This window comes from Stigmatopora nigra, chromosome 21 (genome assembly GCF_051989575.1).
Source record: "Stigmatopora nigra isolate UIUO_SnigA chromosome 21, RoL_Snig_1.1, whole genome shotgun sequence".
In the NCBI taxonomy this organism is placed as follows: domain Eukaryota; kingdom Metazoa; phylum Chordata; class Actinopteri; order Syngnathiformes; family Syngnathidae; genus Stigmatopora; species Stigmatopora nigra.
This window is the reverse complement of record NC_135528.1, coordinates 449339-468592: the sequence shown is the minus strand read 5'-3', so window position 1 is coordinate 468592 and position 19254 is coordinate 449339. Positions and strand designations below refer to the sequence as shown.

Here is a 19254-nt window from a genome sequence, read left to right as displayed (position 1 = left end):
GTGTGCGAGTGAGCGAGTGTGCGAGTGCACGAGTGACTGAGTGACTGTGTGAGTCGTCTATTTAATAAATTTTTTTGTAAAATAATTTTACTTTTTGCCTTTTATCCTAATATTAGAATTCCGGGCAAAAAGTATACTAAGACATTATTTGTTTGATAAAAAGGACCATATAATCTACTTCAACAACTTGCTGTATTGCAAGTTTTCCCAGTTAGAAATTGAGCAGCCGACGTGTTAAATGAGTGCTCTTATTGATAATTTTAATATTTCAACACCTAGCTATATTGCATTCTCTCTCAGTTTGATAAAAATGACCATTTAAATTATTTCAACGTGACCATACAAAGTACTCTCTCTTCTCATGATTATAATTGTTGTGAGCGAGCGAATCCGGCGACGTAACGTCCGTTTGACGAAATTTCTGGGGGCAAATCCGGCGACCAAACGTCCGTTTGGCGAATCGTCCGTTCGACCAAACGTCCGTTTGGCGAATCGTCCGTTCGACCAAACGTCCGTTCGACCAAACGTCCGTTCGACCAAACGTCCGTTCGACCAAACGTCCGTTCGACCAAACGTCCGTTCGACCAAACGTCCGTTCGACCAAACGTCCGTTCGACCAAACGTCCGTTCGACCAAACGTCCGTTCGACCAAACGTCCGTTCGACCAAACGTCCGTTCGACCAAACGTCCGTTCGACCAAACGTCCGTTCGACCAAACGTCCGTTCGACCAAACGTCCGTTCGACCAAACGTCCGTTCGACCAAACGTCCGTTCGACCAAACGTCCGTTCGACCAAACGTCCGTTCGACCAAACGTCCGTTCGACCAAACGTCCGTTCGACCAAACGTCCGTTCGACCAAACGTCCGTTCGACCAAACGTCCGTTCGACCAAACGTCCGTTCGACCAAACGTCCGTTCGACCAAACGTCCGTTCGACCAAACGTCCGTTGAACCAAACGTCCGGTCATGGTCCACTCTTATGTTTTTCATATTTTACAGCCCTTCTATCTTTTTTTTAATTACATTTTAATATTTCTTAAAACATTCTTTTTCACTTTGATCTTTATACTTTTTACTTTATTGTTTATACAACTTCCCTTATTCTGTTAGCCTGGCTTCTTTCTGCTACCATTCAGCCATCCTTACGCTGTCATACACATGGGACTAGCTGTTACAATAGGCTGCAGAAGGAGCAACGCCTCAATGGAATTTCGGAGCTGGACAAAAGTGCCTGGAGAAGAAGCAATGCTTCTGACCAACCATTCCATCATGGGATAAGATCGTCTCCTATTGCCCTGCGATCAACTGGCCACCAATTCAGGGTGTCCCCCGCCTATAGCCTGGAGACAGTTGGGATTGGCTAGAAAATGAGATATTAGCAGAAGAAAGTCATCAGTCGTTTCCTTATTTTTCTTTTTTGTTTGTCCATGCGTAGGTGTATTAGTGTTCAAAGCTTGGGTGAACTTCCCGCAGAACTGAGTGGGTTATATTTATGGTATGATTGGTTTAGAGTCTTTGTGCCTGAGGTGCAGTGCTTCATTGCTTATAATCTCCATACATGAGTGCCGATGGTGTCCCGTGTGCGTGGGGTTTAAAACAGTGATTTCGCCGAGAAACCATACAAATCCTTTGGTCGTGCGAATCTGTTCATTCACCATGTGTTGAGTAATTTAGAACTCCAATGTTTCACATTGTTTTGCAAGTCCATTTGACAACATAATTGCATTAACATGCATGACATTGGACATTTAGGTTGATTTTTAATGCTTACGGAAAAACAACTAAAGCTGTACAATCAATATTGCTCTCCACAGAGTCTGAACAGGTTTACTATCTATTTGTTTATTTATTTTCATAGGATGTTGTGCTAGAGCGATCCCAGACATGGAGTGCTCAGCACATTCTCATATGCTCTGTTTGCCTGGGAGACAACAGTGAAGATGCAGATGAAATCATCCAGTGTGACAATTGTGGTGTCACTGTGCATGAAGGTAAAATGCTTTTAGGTCAATTTTCATTTACACATTCATGTCAGTCTCTGGGTAAGTGTCAAAACTACATGACTGACATTGGCTTTTACCATACTTACAATAGCCTAAATCATGGGTGTCAAACTGATTCCAAAAAGGACCAAGTGGGTGCAGGTTTTCCTACTAATCAATGGAGATATACACCTTGTCCCCAATCTGTTCTGTTTAAACTGTAATCTAGGTGGTTGCAGGCAGGTGCTGCTTGTTTCAGGAGAAACCTCAGTGGTCAAGTCTACTGTTTCAGATGGAAGGAAAACCTCCACCCACTTGGCCCCTGTGGAATTGACTGGCCGTAAATTATACATTACATTAGGGGGCCTCGGGAGCTGCTGTTTGGTCTGTTTTCCATATCTCCCTCCACCAACACACCTGAATCAAATAATTGGGATCAGTATCAATCTTCTGGACAGTGCGTGTGGCGCTTGGCGTGTGCGTGCCTGTATATATATGCGTGCGTGCCTGTATATATATATGCGTGCGTGCCTGTATATATATGCGTGCGTGCCTGTATATATATGCGTGCGTGCCTGTATATATATGCGTGCGTGCCTGTATATATATGCGTGTGTTGTACCCGTGATTTTTCATGGGTAGCAGTATTTCGCCTTTAAAAGACGGGTGAAATAATCAGACAGGTCCTTTGTTGTATTTCAAACCAACTTTAGTTATATCAAAGCAATTGACACAAAACATAATATACAATAACACTCAAATATATACATAGTAACATATTAACAACCCGTTATAATCCAAACAATGTACTTGTTGCAAAAACGATTATAACTTATGAGTATAGAAACTTGTTACCTTTTGTTCCGGCCGTCATATACTGCATAACTATTATGCTACCGTTATAACGGCGGCCGAAAGTAGCCTGCTGTAAACAATGCACCCGAGACTCGCACATTCACACACACAAAAAAGTAAACAACCAGCGGCCGAAGGTAGCTTGTTTTAAACAATACCCGAGACTCGCACAATTACGCGCACACATGAAAAAGTAAATAACCAGCGGCCGAAGGTAGCTTGCTGTAAACAATACCCGAGACTCGCACATTTACGCGCACACATAAAAAAGTAAACAAGCATCACTAAGCATTACGTTCTTTCTCACATGCTACTTATTGCCTCTTGCACATCTCACACTCAATCGATATTCGAAACAAAGCAACATACCTTTAAAAGACGGGTGAAATAATCAGACAGGTCCTTTGTTGTATTTCAAACCAACTTAGAGAAATGTCTGAATAGCCCGTTTTTATACTATACCAAGGTCTATGACCATTAGGTAATCGCTGCGTGACTTGCGCGTGCCCATTACGTCATCGCTGCGTGACTTGCGCGTGCCCGTTACGTCATCGCCGCGTGTCTTACGCATGCTAAGCGGCATGAGTCCCTTTTAAACTTAACACCTGCACTCATTTATAACATCACCTACTTCACCCTGTCACACGTGCGTGCCTGTATATATATGCGTGCCTGTATATATATGCGTGCCTGTGTATATATATGCGTGCGTGCCTGTATATATATGCGTGCGTGCCTGTATATATATGCGTGCGTGCCTGTATATATATGCGTGCGTGCCTGTATATATATGCGTGCGTGCCTGTATATATATGCGTGCGCGCCTGTATATATGTGCGTGCGCGCCTGTATATATGTGCGTGCGCGCCTGTATATATGTGCGTGCGCGCCTGTATATATGTGCGTGCGCGCCTGTATATATATGCGTGCGTGCGGCGCGTACGTGTGCGGCGCTCGGCACGTACGTGTGCGTGCGTGCGGCGCTCGGCACGTACGTGTGCGTGCGTGCGGCGCTCGGCGCGTACGTGTGCGTGCGTGTGTCTATATATACGTGCATATACATATGCGTGCATGCGTATATATATGCATATATATATATATATATATATATATATATATATATATATATATATATATATATATATATATATATATATATATATATATATATATATGTGTGTATGTGTATGCGTATGCGTATGCGTATACGTATACGTATACGTATATATATATATATATATATATATATATATATATATATATATATATATATATATATATATATATATATATATATATATATATATATATATATATATATATATATATATATATATATATATATATATATATATATATATATATATATATATATAGGCTGGCAGCCTGGACACACCAGTAGGAGGTGTTTTATCTCCAGCTCTGGCTCCACCCCTGTGACAGAGCCCTGCCCAGGCCAAACACAGCTGTAATTAATTCCCCAATCATCCCTCCTGCCCTTATTTAAAGCCTTTTTCAGTAGTCAGTTCACCCCTTGCCTTTTACCTTCCCTTCTTGCCCTGGCCCTTGCCTTGCTGAGTTGCAGGCTTGTGAGTATGTTACTCCATTATATTTTGTATGTGTTGTTAATGATTTTGGGTTGCATAGGGGGACTTGAGATAAGTTTAGACACCCATGGGTATACATATAGTTTGTGCATTTAGACACAGTTATTCCCCTGTCTAGATTATATTACATCAGTTTAACAGTGGCATCCTTCGGTCTTATTTCCTGTATTTTGTGGGTGTTCATTTGGACACCTGTCTGGGAGGGGGTTTTACCGTGTTTATTTGAGGGTGCCACTTTAATGTCTCGTGCTTCCCCTATGTTATCCCGTAGTCTGTTTTGTTGACTTTATTGTAAATAAAAATAACTGAAGGCTACTTGCAGTGTGTGTCCGAACTCATCTTTGACCGAACCTGTCTGCTGTGATAGTTGCGACTCTCTGGTATATCATACCCCAGGGGGAGTCGTAACAAGTGGGGGCTCGTCCGGGAGATCATTAAGATCTGTTATCACAGCAGCAGTTTGGTCATTGGTGGTACGGACTGCATGTGCAGTAGGCCGGTGAAGGCTGGGCAAGCAGAGTTGAGGTAGGCACAGTTAATAGCTATCATTCAGTCTAGTGTAGTGCTGTAATTAGCAGGATGGACTTTGATGCGGAAGAGTTCCTTTTTTTTAACTTGGCACTGTAGATCAGGTTGACCAATGTAAGAGGAGAGATCTGTTAGGTCTTCCGCTCATCTAGGGTTCACTCTGTCCAGGACTACCAGGCTAGCTGAATTGAAGCAGGAGGTTATCCATATATTAATAGCAGTGCAGTACTTAGAAGCCACAGGAGGAGCATCTGCGGGTGTTTCCTCTCAGTCTCTGGCCGATTCTGAGGAATCAGGCAGGATGGAGAAAAATGAGGTAGACAGGGATGGTGTCACCTTGAATGTAAAGGCTCTAGTTATAAATCCCAGGGCTCGTTTAAAAGGAAAACCAGAGGGATATGGTGCTGTATCTATTGGGGAAAATGCCCCCATTGCTCTAAAGATATTACGTATGCAAAATGAGGCTAGGGATAGGGAGTATGCTCATCAGCTGGCCCTCAAGAAAATGGAGTTTGATTTTCAGTATGCTCATCAGCTGGCCCTCAAGAAAATGGAGTTTGAGATTGAACTAAAAAGGCGGGAGATTGAACTCTTAAAGAGTACTAATATGGTAGAAAGTAGGGGGTTTAAAGTTAGTGAAAGCCTTCCGCTTGTACAGCCTTTCAGTGAGACGAACGTCGAGGCGTGGTTTGGTGCGTTTGAACGGATAGCACTGTCCAATAAATGGCCAGAAGAGGGCTGGGCTCTAGTCTTACAAAGGAAACTGTCAGGGAAAGGCCTTGAAGCTTTAAGTACACTGTCGATAGAAGACAGGTTGGTATATGATAAGGTAGCTAGAGCAGTGTTGCGCGTTTACGAACTGGTGCCTGAGGCGTACCGCCAAAAGTTCAGAAATCACAAATTAAAGCCTGGACAGGCCGTGGCTGAGTTTGGCCATGAGAAAGAAAAAGCTTTGGAGCTTGAGCGTGTAGAGAAAACACGTGTAGCTCAAGAACGACTTGAGAAAGAAAAAGCTTTGAAGCTTGAGCGTGTAGAGGAAACACGTGTAGCTCAAGAACGGCTTGAGAAAGAAAAAGCTTTGGAGCTTGAGCGTGTAGAGAAAGCACGTGTAGCTCAAGAATGGCTTGCAAAAGAAAAAGCTTTGGAGTTAGAGCGTGTAGAGAAAGCACGTGTGGAGCAAGAATGGCTTGCGAGAGAAAAAGCTTTGGAGTTTGCACGTCTAGAGAAAGCACGTCTTGAGCAAGAGCGGCTTGAGAAAGAAAGAGTTTTGGAATTTAAGAGGCAAGAGAGAGAAAAAGCTTTGGAGTTTGCACGTCTAGAGAAAGCACGTCTTGAGCAAGAGCGGCTTGAGAAAGAAAGAGTTTTGGAATTTAAGAGGCAAGAGAGAGAAAAAGCTTTGGAGTTTGCACGTCTAGAGAAAGCACGTCTTGAGCAAGAGCGGCTTGAGAAAGAAAGAGTTTTGGAATTTAAGAGGCAAGAGAGAGAAAAAGCTTTGGAGCTTGCACGTCTAGAGAAAGCATTTCTAGAGAAAGCACGTCTTGAGCAAGAACGGCTTGAGAAAGAAAGAGTTTTGGAATCTAAGAGGCAAGAGAGAGAAAAAGCTTTGGAGTTTGCACGTTTAGAGAAAGCACGTCTTGAGCAAGAACGGCTTGAGAAAGAAAGAGTTTTGGAATTTAAGAGGCAAGAGAAAGAAAAAGCCTTGGAGCAAGATCGACTAAAAAGAGAAAAGGCCTTGAAAGCAGAGCGAAAAGAAAAAGAACTGATTGAAAGAGAAAATATTTTGGAGCAGGAAAATTTAGAAAGAAAAAAATTGGAGCAAGAGCGGCTTGAAAAAGAACAAAGCAAGAAGAAAATGTCCGCCGCGGAGATCAGCCTGCAGAAAGCACCCCAAGTTTCGGTGCCGAGGCCACGCAAAGTACTCCTGTCGCCCCTGGAGCCGCCAGTCGCACCCGTGCCGAAGCCACTAACCAGGCTTCCGGTGCCGGCCGGCCTTCCAGGCACAGTTCTTTCTAGCACTGTTCTGCCAAGCACCGTTCTGGCCAGCGACTGCCCGCCCAGAAGTGGTAGCAATGCTCCGGCGCCCCTGGATGATGGTGCCGGCGACTGCAAGAGCGGCAAAGCTCTGGCACCCCTGGACGAGGGAGTTGGCGACCCTCCGAACAACCAGGGTAAGGTGCCTGACCGTTCTAAAATTCTAGTGTCTCCTAAAGGAAGGGGGCTTGGCCAAGACTTAAAGGACCGGCGCGGACGCCCACCAGACCGGCCACGCCTTGTCCTCGGCTGGCGTGGACGCCCGCCAGATCGGCCACCGCTCATCACCGGCCGGCGCGGACGCCCTCCGGACCGACCACTTCCTCGTCTCGTTTCTGGCTGGCATGGACGCCCGCCAGATCGGCTACGGCTCATCACCGGCCGGCACGGACGCCCGCCAGACCGGCCAGGCATTGTCATCGGCTGGCGCGGACGCCCGCCGGACCGACCTCTTCCTCGTCTCGTTTCTGGCTGGCATGGACGCCCGCCAGATCGGCCACGGCTCATCACCGGCCGGCGCGGACGCCCGCCAGACCGGCCACGCATTGTCATCGGCTGGCGCGGACGCCCGTCGGACCGACCTCTTCCTCGTCTCGTTTCTGGCTGGCATGGACGCCCGCCAGATCGGCCACGGCTCATCACCGGCCGGCGCGGACGCCCGCCAGACCGGCCACGCCTTGTCCTCGGCTGGCGCGGACGCCTGCCGGACCGACCTCTTCCTCGTCTCGTTTCTGGCTGGCATGGACGCCCGCCAGATCGGCCACGGCTCATCACCGGCCGGCGCGGACGCCCGCCAGACCGGCCACGCCTTGTCATCGGCTGGCGCGGACGCCCACCGGACAATGCCCTATCTCAAGTTTAGGAGAGTTTTAACAGGAGTGTATTGATTGATTGGGGCAGGTTGGTGGTTCGGTTTCGTCAACAGGTTGACTCTTGAGGGGGGAGGTGTTACGGCTGGCAGCCTGGACACACCAGTAGGAGGTGTTTTATCTCCAGCTCTGGCTCCACCCCTGTGACAGAGCCCTGCCCAGGCCAAACACAGCTGTAATTAATTCCCCAATCATCCCTCCTGCCCTTATTTAAAGCCTTTTTCAGTTGTCAGTTTAGCCCTTGCCTTTTACCTTGCTTCTTCCCTTCTTCTTGCCCTTTCCCTTCTTGCCCTGGCCCTTGCCTTGCTGAGTTGCAGGCTTGTGAGTACGTTACTCCATGTTATATTTTGTATGTGGTGTTAATGATTTTGGGTTGCATAGGGGGACTTGAGATAAGTTTAGACACCCTTGGGTATACATATAGTTTGTGCATTTAGACACAGTTATTCCCCTGTCTAGATTATATTACATCAGTTTAACGGTGGCATCCTTCGGTCTGATTTCCTGTATTTTTGTGGGTGTTCATTTGGACACCTGTCTGGGAGGGGGTTTTACCGTGTTTATTTGAGGGTGCCACTTTAATATCTCGTGCTTCCCCTATGTTATCCCGTAGTCTGGTTTTGTTGACTTTATTGTAAATAAAAATAACTGAAGGCTACTTGCAGTGTGTGTCCGAACTCATCTTTGACCGAACCTGTCTGCTGTGATAGTTGCGACTCTCTGGTATATCATACCCCAGGGGGAGTCGTAACAAGCTCTGAGTCCTCGATAGCTGAACCGCGAATTAGCGAGGGAACACTGTATATATGTATATCAATGGCGGGCTGTGCATTTCACACCTGGGCCTTCAGTAGTGCTACGTGTGAATCAATAAAACCCTCATTTATTTTATGTCCATAAAACCTTTACTGCAGCTACAGCTTCGACACAAAAATAATCAATAATAACCTCAAAAATGTATATATTATTTCAGAAAATAGACACATTTTACTCGACAAAATTATTTTTATTTATACACAAAATCTATCCTTTCTTTCCTCAATAAGATTTCAATTACTCTGTCGTACAGATTACACGTGCGTTCCAGGTCCATCAACAAGTTCTTTTCGGTTGCCATCAAAGGTAATGCTCAAAGTCCAGTCTGTCCTGTTGTATTTCTAGCATAAGTTTTGATCCTATTTAGGGCTGAAAATGTCCATTCGACAGAAGCAGTGGACACGGGGATGGTCACTGCCAAACACACTAATGTGTACAGCTGCCCCATGTTCTCACTCAGATTTTTTTTTGCTGAAGTCAAGGAGATCAGTGGGAGATTTTCCTGCAAAATCATCCATGGCATACATTACAATGAGGCCCCCTGAGTCAGTACAGTCGATCCTTGTGATACGACCGCTTCGCTATCTCTCTCGCTCGCTATCTCTCTCGCTCGCTATCTCTCTCGCTCGCTATCTCTCTCGCTCGCTATCTCTCTCGCTCGCTATCTCTCTCGCTCGCTATCTCTCTCGCTCGCTATCTCTCTCGCTCGCTATCTCTCTCGCTCGCTATCTCTCTCGCTCGCTATCTCTCTCGCTCGCTATCTCTCTCGCTCGCTATCTCTCTCGCTCGCTATCTCTCTCGCTCGCTATCTCTCTCACTCGCTATCTCGCTCGCTATCACTCGCTATCTCTTTCTCGCTATCTCTTTCTCGCTATCTCTCCAAATCTCTCTTTCACTATCTCTCTCGCTATCTCTCTCTCTAACTCTCGCTCTCTATCTCTCTCGCTATCTCTCTCTAACTCTCGCTCTCTCTCTCTCTCTCTCTCTCTCTCTCTCTCTCTATCTCTCTATCTCTCTATCTCTCTATCTCTCTATCTCTCTATCTCTCTCTATCTCTCTATCTCTCTATCTCTCTATCTCTCTCTATCTCTCTATCTCTCTATCTCTCGCTGTCTCTCTCCCTTGCTACCTCACTCTTTCTCGCGATCTCTCTGGCTATTTCTCGCTATCTCTCGTGATCTCTCTGGCTATTTCTCGCTATCTCTCGCTATCTCTCGCTATCTCGCTATCTCTCCCTATTTCCCTATCTCTCCCTATCTCTTCGCTATCTCTCACACTATCTCTTGCTAGCTGTCTTGCTATCGCTTTCTGTTTCGTAATCTCTTGCTATATCGCTCTCTCTCTCGATTTCTCTTTTGCTATATCTCTCTCTCTCGCTATCTCTTTCGCGATATCGCTCTCTCGCTATCACTTTTCCACTCTCTCACTGTCTCTCTCACTATCTCTATCTTTCTCTTTCTCACACGCTCGCTATCTCTATCTTTCTCTTTCTCACACGCTCGCTATCTCTTTCTCTCTTCCTCTTTGTCTCGCTATTTCTCTTTTTGTCTCTTGCTATCTTTTCTTTCTCTCTCTCTTGTACCTGGCTATCTCTCTCTTGCTATATCTCTCGCTATCGCTATCTTTGTCGCTATATCTCTCTTCCTATCACTATACCTCACTCGCTATCGCTATATCTCTCTCTCTCTCTCTCTTGCGCCTTTGCTCTCTCTCACACTCTCTCGTACTATCTAATGTCACGGCCGACCCGTTTCCGTGAGTGGTTAGCGCGTCGGTCTCCCAGCTCTTGGGTGCTTGGTTCAAATCCAGGTCACGTCCATCCGTGTGGAGTTTTCATGTTCTCTCCGGGCTGATTGGACACTCTCAATTCGCCTCGATGGGTGTGACTGTGCATGGTTGTCCTTCTCCTTTTGCCCTGTGATTGGCGCGCCACCGATTCAAGGTGTCCTCTTGCCCAAAGTCAGCTGGGATAGGCTCCAGCACCCCCTGCAACCCTAGTGAGGATAAATCGTTCAGAATATGCATCCTATTTTCTGAAATGACTGTTCGTTTGCATTGTTTTTTCAAACATTTTTTCTGCAGCTGCAAAGTCAGTGCATCGACACATTTTGACGAGTAGTAAAATTGAAAGTTGTGTGATCAAACCAAGGTTGTTGATGATTAGGTTTGTACTTGCCAATATTCAACTTAAGTAAATCAATTTGACTGAAACATATATTAGTAAACTCAACAGTTAAAGAAAAAAAAAGTGCTAAGATTATTTACTTTCCTAAAACTTTGGATATATGATTCATTTAATAACACACCACACACCTTTTTGTTTTCCCAGGATGCTACGGTGTTGATGGCGAGAGTGACTCTATAATGAGCTCAGCATCGGAAAACTCAACAGAACCATGGTTTTGTGATGCCTGTAAGAATGGACTGATGCCAAATTGCGAGCTTTGCCCGAATCAGGATGGTATCTTTAAAGAAACAGATGCGGGAAGGTATGGTACAGTTGCTGAATGACCTAGCAGTATATAGTAGGGGAGCTATATTCGTAGTTTGTGAACTAACAGTAGATGCTATAGTACCACTGGGTGAGCACATGAAAATGCCACTCTCATGGTTCCCTTGGCAATGCTATTACTGATTTGGCATACTATCTGCAATAAGCTAGTGCATGATGTGGGAGTAGATTTTCCAGCTCCATTAAAAGGGAGGCAGCGAGGGAGTGAAAGAGGGAGAGAGCGAGTGAGGGAAAGAGCTAGGGTGGGAGAGAGGGAGAGAGAGATAAGCAGGGAGAGGGAGTGTGGGAGAGAGAGAGGGGGGAGAGGGAGGCAGAGATGTGATGTTTCGAAACATTACATTTGTTTTTTATAACTTTCAGTTAAAATTTGCCGATTGAGGATGGCACAAATCGAAACTATGTCCATGTGACCACGACGACATCCATTTAGGTCACATCCGTTTTGGTCACGTGGATGTAGTTTTGATAGATTTTTCAAGCATCATAGACGTATCGTAACCATGGCTTCTAAGCGAAGACGAGAGAACTGTGATACTGATATTTTGCCATCGAAAAGAAATACAACAAACTGCAGCCTGCAAAAGTTCAAGACGGAACACAGTATTATACATCCGAGTTTGACGCCATTAACCGAAGGAGAATTCTTGGCAACATGAAAACTTGCCTTGCTTGATGAAGATTAGTATTCCATTTGAGAAAGATGATGGACTTTGTATTGGTGAGAACATTTGTCAGTACATGAAAGAGCAGAAATAACTGAAAAGAAAAGTGAGAAAGTTTTATAAAACTGCAGTGAAATATGTAAAAGAAAAATTTCCAATGATGGACGAATAGCTTAAACATGCTAAGGTTACTGATCTCAGTGTCATCAAAAAAGTATAAGGTACTTCATCAACAGATGCCCATGCATGAAGCCCGACTGTGAGGTTGATGCCTTGTGAGAGGAACTCAGATGCCTGCAAGTTGAGGAGCTAGGAGACATTACAGTACAGGAGAGAGCAGAAACAGCAGGAACTAGTCGGAGAAATAAAAGACACCTCTGGAAACCCCAAATATGCTAACATAACAAAGATTGCACTGGGCATACTTTGGATTCCCCACAGCAATGCCACATGTGAGCGTGTTTTCTGTGCTGTGAGTAAGATCAGGACAGACTTCAGGATGCTAATGAGACCAAGCACACTTGAGGCCGGTTCACGTACAATTCGCCTAAAGACGTTTAGCCGACGGACGTTTGGCCTAAGGACAGTTCGTCAAGGGAGCGTTTGCCAGCCGACCGGATAGCCAGCCGTTCGGATGTTGCACCAATGCGCTCGCCCCGCCCCCAGTCGTGTGTGTGTACACGTTTTTCAACCTCGGCCCGTTACAGATAACATTCATTTAGGAATAACTAGGGCATTTAGAACAGAAGAAATAGTAGAAAATAGTAGAAATTCTACTACAGAAAAATAATATATATTTCCGAAAATAATGGGAAATTATTTAAAATTCAACTACAAGTAAAAGTGTGCTCCATGGATGGCATGGTATTGTTCTCCAAGTCCCTCTGGTCTATCCTAGGCACTTAGTATTTAGAAATATGTCCAGCGGGGGGCAATACTGCATCACAAAAGCTAAAACTCATATTTTTAGAAAGGCAGCTCATTGATAATGTGTTTAATATTAAAAAGCAAGTAGAATGATTATCTTTGTACTGGCTCTTGACTAATTCATTTGAACCATGTCTTGCCAAGTGGTTTAGGTTGTTTTTACCAGTGCTGTGGGTCAGCAAGGGTCAATTGTAATTTCTTGTAAACTGTGTGTGTGAAAAAATTAGTGTTTAATTTGTTATTTTATTAAACAAATAAAAGCAAGATTCAAAAAAACTCAGGCTAGTTCAGTGAATTTGTTTTGTGATCCATTTGTCACTCAACTACAATAATCCTTTTTTTGATGAAGTAAGCAACACGTGTTGCTTGGTCTTTTTGTTATTGTTTTGATTTTTGATGCATTAAAATGTCAGCCCTCCTTGGATGAGCGGTTGAATATCCAAGATATTGCCAGAGAATTTCTTTGTTGTAAATTTTCACCCATTTTTGATTTTATCCTTCCTCTTTTTCAGATGGGTGCATGTGGTATGTGCACTTTACGTTCCCGGTGTTGCATTTGGAGATATAGATAAACTACGACCAGTCACCCTCACTGAGATGAATTATTCCAAATATGGGGCGAAGGCAAGTTGTTAAGGTTTTTCTATTTTTTTCTAATACTATTTGTCTCATTAGTGAATGCATTTTGCAAGAGGGGTATTCCATTTGTAAAAATAGTATTTGCCCCATTTATGAAACAGAGAATGACTGTCTAGATATCTCGATGTCCTCTCCTGCCCACTATTAGTAGCGTATTTTCACACCTATAAAACGCACCGTCTGATAAAGTGCAGTCTAATTTGTGGGCTTGTTTTTTGTCAATACATTAGGTGCTTCGTTTGTTAAGGCGCTAGAATGATACTAGGCTGGTGTATGTTATGCTATCCGCTAGCATGTTACCTGACCGGACGATTGCATGGGGAATGTGTAAAATTTTCTGGTTCTCTCACATACTGTTCTGCGTTTGTTTGGCGTTAAATGTCTTTAGGCGAATCGCCGGAGTAGCCATATGTTATGCTGCCTGCTAGCGTATGTTATGCTTTCTACTAGTATGTGTTAGGCTAGCCACTAGCGTGTGTGTTTTTTTTTAAGACAACCCAAGCAAAACTAACTGTTGATAATACTTTAGGTTAAAGGTATACTCTGATGTTTGGCGTTTAACATGCTAGGCTCTACTGTCAGTCAGAGTTGTGTATTCCGGGAATTTGATTCCAGCTTTGGCGAAAGCTCGAACAACAGTGCTGACACTTTGATTCTCCTCGCCTTTATATCGGCATCGACAACTAATTCCAAATCGTCAGGTAACTCGTGCGACGCTGCCTGCCTGAAGTACTAGTAGTGCTAGTAGTGCTTCTCCTCCATAAGGTGTTTACTCGGCAAAAGACCTAAATAAGTCATAGTTAATTACGAGTCCGTAACTATCACTTATTTACTCCAGTGAAGGAGTAGTGCTTCTCCATTAGGTGTGTTTACTCGGCAAAAGACCTAAATAAGTGATAGTTAATTTCGAGTCCGTAACTATCACTTATTTATGTCTTTTGCCGAGTAAACGCACCTTATGGAGAAGCTCTACTCCTTCACTGGAGAAGCACTACACCTTCTCCATAAGGTGTTTACTCGGCAAAAGACCTAAATAAATGATAGTTAATTACGAGTCCGTAACTATCACTTATTTAGGTCTTTAGCCGAGTAAAGTCTGGGTGTGATGACAAGTAGGCTTTTTGTTGTTGATGATGACTACAGGGCCTATGTTCGATTATTACTATGTTGGCAACCCATTAGCAATCTGTTAGCAAATGTGTTCAATTTTTTTCGATACATGGCTTCAGTCCATTTCCCCAGCATTCCCATCCGCATTCCATGGTCAATCACGTTAGGCATCTGCTGTTTCTATGATTATTTAGATTGTTTTTGAGGGTTAACAGCACTGCGAGCACACAGAAGTCAAATGCCTTTCCACACCCCTGGGATGTTTTGAATGGATTTACCATCATGCGGGAAGGCGCGGGGAGTCTATTTTTAAGGTGAACGTTCTTTGGGTTGATCGCAATAAATAGCGTGCCGGCAAGAAATAAATCCAGTCACTCAAGTGGTCAGGGCAACACAAAAATTGAATTTATCTCACAGACTTGAGCGCACCGACCAATTGGGCGCAGCGACCATTTCAGAGAATCTTCAAAACTTTTATGTGCACCTTATAGGTGTGAAAATACGATAATTTAAAACAGCCAACTTAAAAGCCATCAACAAACATAAAAGAGACCCCAAGTACCAAAAATCATGAGGAGTTTTGGCCATAAACACGAGACACCCTCATTTAAGGAAGATCTAAATTGACCTCGCCCTACAGGCAATGCCAGAGAAGTGAAGGCCCGGCCTCACTCGTGTGAAACTGTAACCAGCCAGTACCGATCAAACTTGCACTAACTCAGGCTTTATCACCCCCAGTGAGAGCTCATTCTATGTTCTTGCGAGTACCAGCATGAATTTTGACATTTTTATGAATGTTTTATACTTACTATATAAAAACGTAATGTACTGAAGCTGCGAATTTTGAAGCCCTTAAGTGGGATAAGATGGAAGAGCTGTTGGCTCTTACCAGGCCGGAAACGAGGGCTTCTACTCTGCTACTGCTGTCTTCAGCTCTAGACTACTGAGGAACTGTGCGGATAATTTTGAAAGGGTGACTGCATATTCTTTACCTCGGTCCCAGTCTGCAGAAGTTCCCCATTTTGTGGAAGACTTCCTGTGTGTGGTTCCAGTTTTATCCAACTTTCCCACGTCTTTTTCTTTAGTCTGTATCCGTTTTTGCAATTGCAACCAAGATGGCGCCGTTCAAGTGGCAGCCGGTGGCATTAGCGCCGTCCACTTTGGTGATTCTTAATGATCCCATTTACTTTGCTTTCCTATGTACTTTGTGGTTTTGCTTTGTAGTTCTGCGGCCTTTGCGACTGTACTGTCTTACTTGTAACTGTTTTTTTCTGTATCTGCATCCCCCTTTCTTGTTACTGTCACAATGAAATTTCCCGAATACGGGACGAATAAAGTTATCCAATTCAATCCAATATTTGCCTTGCCCTTTGTTAAGAAGGTGTTGGGTTTATTCTGTATTACTATTATACATATATGCGTAGTAATTCATTTCTTTGTTAAATCATTAAAAGTCTTTCTATTGTTCGGCTCAAGGTCATAAACTGCCGCTTAGTCAACTCTCACATGGACTTATCCAAGGCAAAGAGACGCCAAGGTCTAACAACAGATACGGATATCTGCCACTTCCATAACACGGGACAATTCTTTATGTAATTGATATATGATTGTTAGGTCAAATGAAGGCGTGATTGTTTTTATTCAAAATGCCTTGAAGCTGCACGCGAAATACGGTTCGGGAGGATACTTTTGAAGATCTCCTCCCTTAAGGTTTCTTATCTGTGATCCAATCTATTTAATTAAATGTCAATAATTGAATAAGATGTCTGCCTGCAGTTATTGATAATTACAAAGGCTAATTATTAATGAACCTATCAGAAGGAATAAATAATTCTTACCAAACTGACAGAAAATCTTTATAAATGCAATCAGAGGCTAAAAGCCCTTTTCTTGCAACATTCTATAAAGTATTTACACATGGGGAAATGGTTAGCCCTATAAATTTGCTGTTGGTGTCTTAAATAACATCATGAACTTAAGTTTCTGTGAAACAATGATTTCTATTAATAGTGGCTTACCCACGCAACAATTAGGAATTAAGCTAACGGCAGGAGTAAATTATAATGTCAAACCGACTCTTGTGAAAAAACTGTTGCATCAAATAGTTTTGGCTTATGCTAGGTGGTCCTAAATGATGAATATCTCTTATGGATTCTCTCACTTTGATCAGACCCTAGGAGTCATTGTGGAAGTCTTACTATGCACCCAAAAACTTGAAAAAAAAATTACTCCGGCAACATACATCAGTTGTTGGGTTTGAAATAGAGGTTAAACTGGCTGATGTTTCGGCTATAGCCACTCCTACATGGAAAACCTCAGTTGTCAAAGTGGCCACAAGCCATCACTTTAGTAGCTAATAAACATATTCATGACGAAATATTATTTCACGACAAACTAAAAGTTTTTTTTCTATTTTTATTATGATTATTATTATTTCATTTCTGAGTTGTTTTGTAAATAGAAAATAATTTCTCCACAGGGTCGCATAGTCTGACTTATAATTGATTGAAAGAAAATTGATTTTTTGTGGTTTTAGGAATGCAGTTTCTGTGAAGATAATCGCTTTGCCAGGACAGGTGTGTGCATCAGCTGTGATGCTGGAATGTGTCGATCATACTTCCATGTCACTTGTGCACAGAGAGAGGGACTCTTATCAGAAGCTTCTGCCGAAGAGGTGGGAAAAGAAACTGAATTTAAAATAAAGCAAACATTTCCTAGTCCTACAATAGTATTGTCAAGAAAAAATAGAAAAATTTAATTGGGATTTTTGGTTAATATAATGTATTGCTATATTAAAAATGGAATATTTTTCTCTAGAAGACTTGAATTGCTCTGTTTAGGAAGACTGTCTCTCCATGGCCACATTGTATTCATAAAATACCATTTAATAGGGTTAGAGATGGTTGATAATGCCCCAAAAACATTTATTATTGGAGTAAATCAAATTAAAATCAATCTCAATTTTAACATGTTTCTTTTAGATGATTTCCGTGTTTCCCAACCTCTTGTGTGCCGCCAATAAGTTACACAATGTAATATGCGGAGAGAACATTTGTAATACAGTCATACCTCTACTTATGAATGCCTCTAGGTATAAAAACAGGCATTTCCTTATCTGTTATTCTCTTTTAAAATTATTGTCGCAGATGCATTGATTCTCACTTTAGAACCTTGCTACACTCTACCGGGCTCTCATTGGCTGTCTTACAACAACTACTATCCATGTTTCAAGATTCTCTTACATGCCTGTCAACCTCAGCCAACTGTTACCCTTAATGATTGCAATTGTCTTTATTAAGCGATTAAAAACCGTACAAATGCAACGTGGTACAAATACGCACACAGCACATGTTCATTCATTTAAATTCAAAAACCTTTATTGTCATCAAACAGCTGCGTATAACAAAATTGGTGGTACTACTACAAGCTTTTCAAAGTGTTTTCCCAGTAAAAAAAAAAAAAAAAAACATAAATATTATAAAAGTATAAAAAGTCACATTCCGGCTAGGTGAATTCTAAAATATTGCATAGATTTCAAAGATATTGCACATTGTTATTGAATATATTCTAAAATATTGCATATATTTCAAAGATATTGCACACCCCGAAGTTAGTGCACAAAAAGGATTGTGTGTCATGCTAACTCGAGTTCAGAGTCCTGATGACTGTGGGGAAAAAACTGTCCATAAGTCTATTTGTCCGTGCTCTGTGAGACCTCCATCATCTACCAGAGGGCAGCAGCTGGAACAGGTTGTAACCAGGGTGATATGGGTCCCCGAGAAAGTTCCTCCTTCTGCTGAGGTAGCGAGGGCTGGCAATGTCATCCAGTGAAGGCAGAGAGCAGCCGATGATCTTCTGGGCAGTGTTGATCACCCTCTGCATGGCCTTTCTGTCTGCTGCCGTGCTTCCAGTGTACCACACTAATGCAGTACGCCAGGATGCTCTCCATAGTGGCTCTATAGAAGGTGACCAGAAGTCTAAGTGTCCACTTTGTTCCTCCTGAGTACCCTCATGAAATGGAGTCGCTTCTGGGCCTTCTTCACCACTGTGGCGTTGGTAGACCAGGAGAGCTTGTTCGTGATGTGGAGCCCCAGGAATTTGAAGGACTGCACCCTGTCTACGGATACTCCATTTATGAGGAGTGGGGCCAGATCTGTGCTGCATTTGCGAAAGTCCAGGATTATTTCTTTAGTTTTCCTAGTGTTAAGCGTGATATTGTTGACCAAACACCACAAAGACAGTTTGTTGACCTCATCTCTGTAGGCCGACTCATCCCCTCCTGAGATGAGTCCGACCGCAGTGGTGTCATCGGCGAATTTGATGATGGAGTTAAACTGGTGGCTCAGTGTACAGTCGTATGTGTACAGGGAGTACAGAAGAGGGCTCAGTACACACCCTTGAGGGGAGCCAGTGCTCAGTGTAATGGAAGAGGTGGAGACGGAGTCTAACAGTTTGTGGACGGTTGGTTAAGAAGTTCTTAATCCAGTAGAAGATGGAAGAGGATAGTCCAAGGTGGGAGAGTTTTTCACCCAGAATGTACGGTATTATAGTGTTGAAGGCTGAGCAATAGTTAATGAAAAGCATCCTCACGTAGTTTCCATGGTGTCCCAGGTGGCTCAGTGCTGTGTGTAGAGCTACGGCGATGGCGTCCTCAGTGGACCTATTTGCTCCATAGGCAAACTGCTGAAGGTCAACTGAGGCAGGGATTGTATCCCT

General features: G+C 43.4%; 1 protein-coding gene across 5 annotated transcripts in view; it reads left to right on the top strand.

Moving 5' to 3' along the window:
• The window catches only part of phf14 (PHD finger protein 14), a 59250-nt gene that overhangs the window by 9221 nt on the left and 30775 nt on the right, over positions 1-19254 (top strand). For all 5 annotated transcript variants that reach the window (XM_077743005.1, XM_077743002.1, XM_077743004.1 and 2 more), the window contains exons 4-7: positions 1859-1991; positions 11018-11177; positions 13302-13413; positions 17075-17212. In XM_077743005.1, the coding sequence (XP_077599131.1) occupies positions 1859-1991; positions 11018-11177; positions 13302-13413; positions 17075-17212 (543 nt within the window). The remainder of the gene's footprint in view (positions 1-1858; positions 1992-11017; positions 11178-13301; positions 13414-17074; positions 17213-19254) is intronic.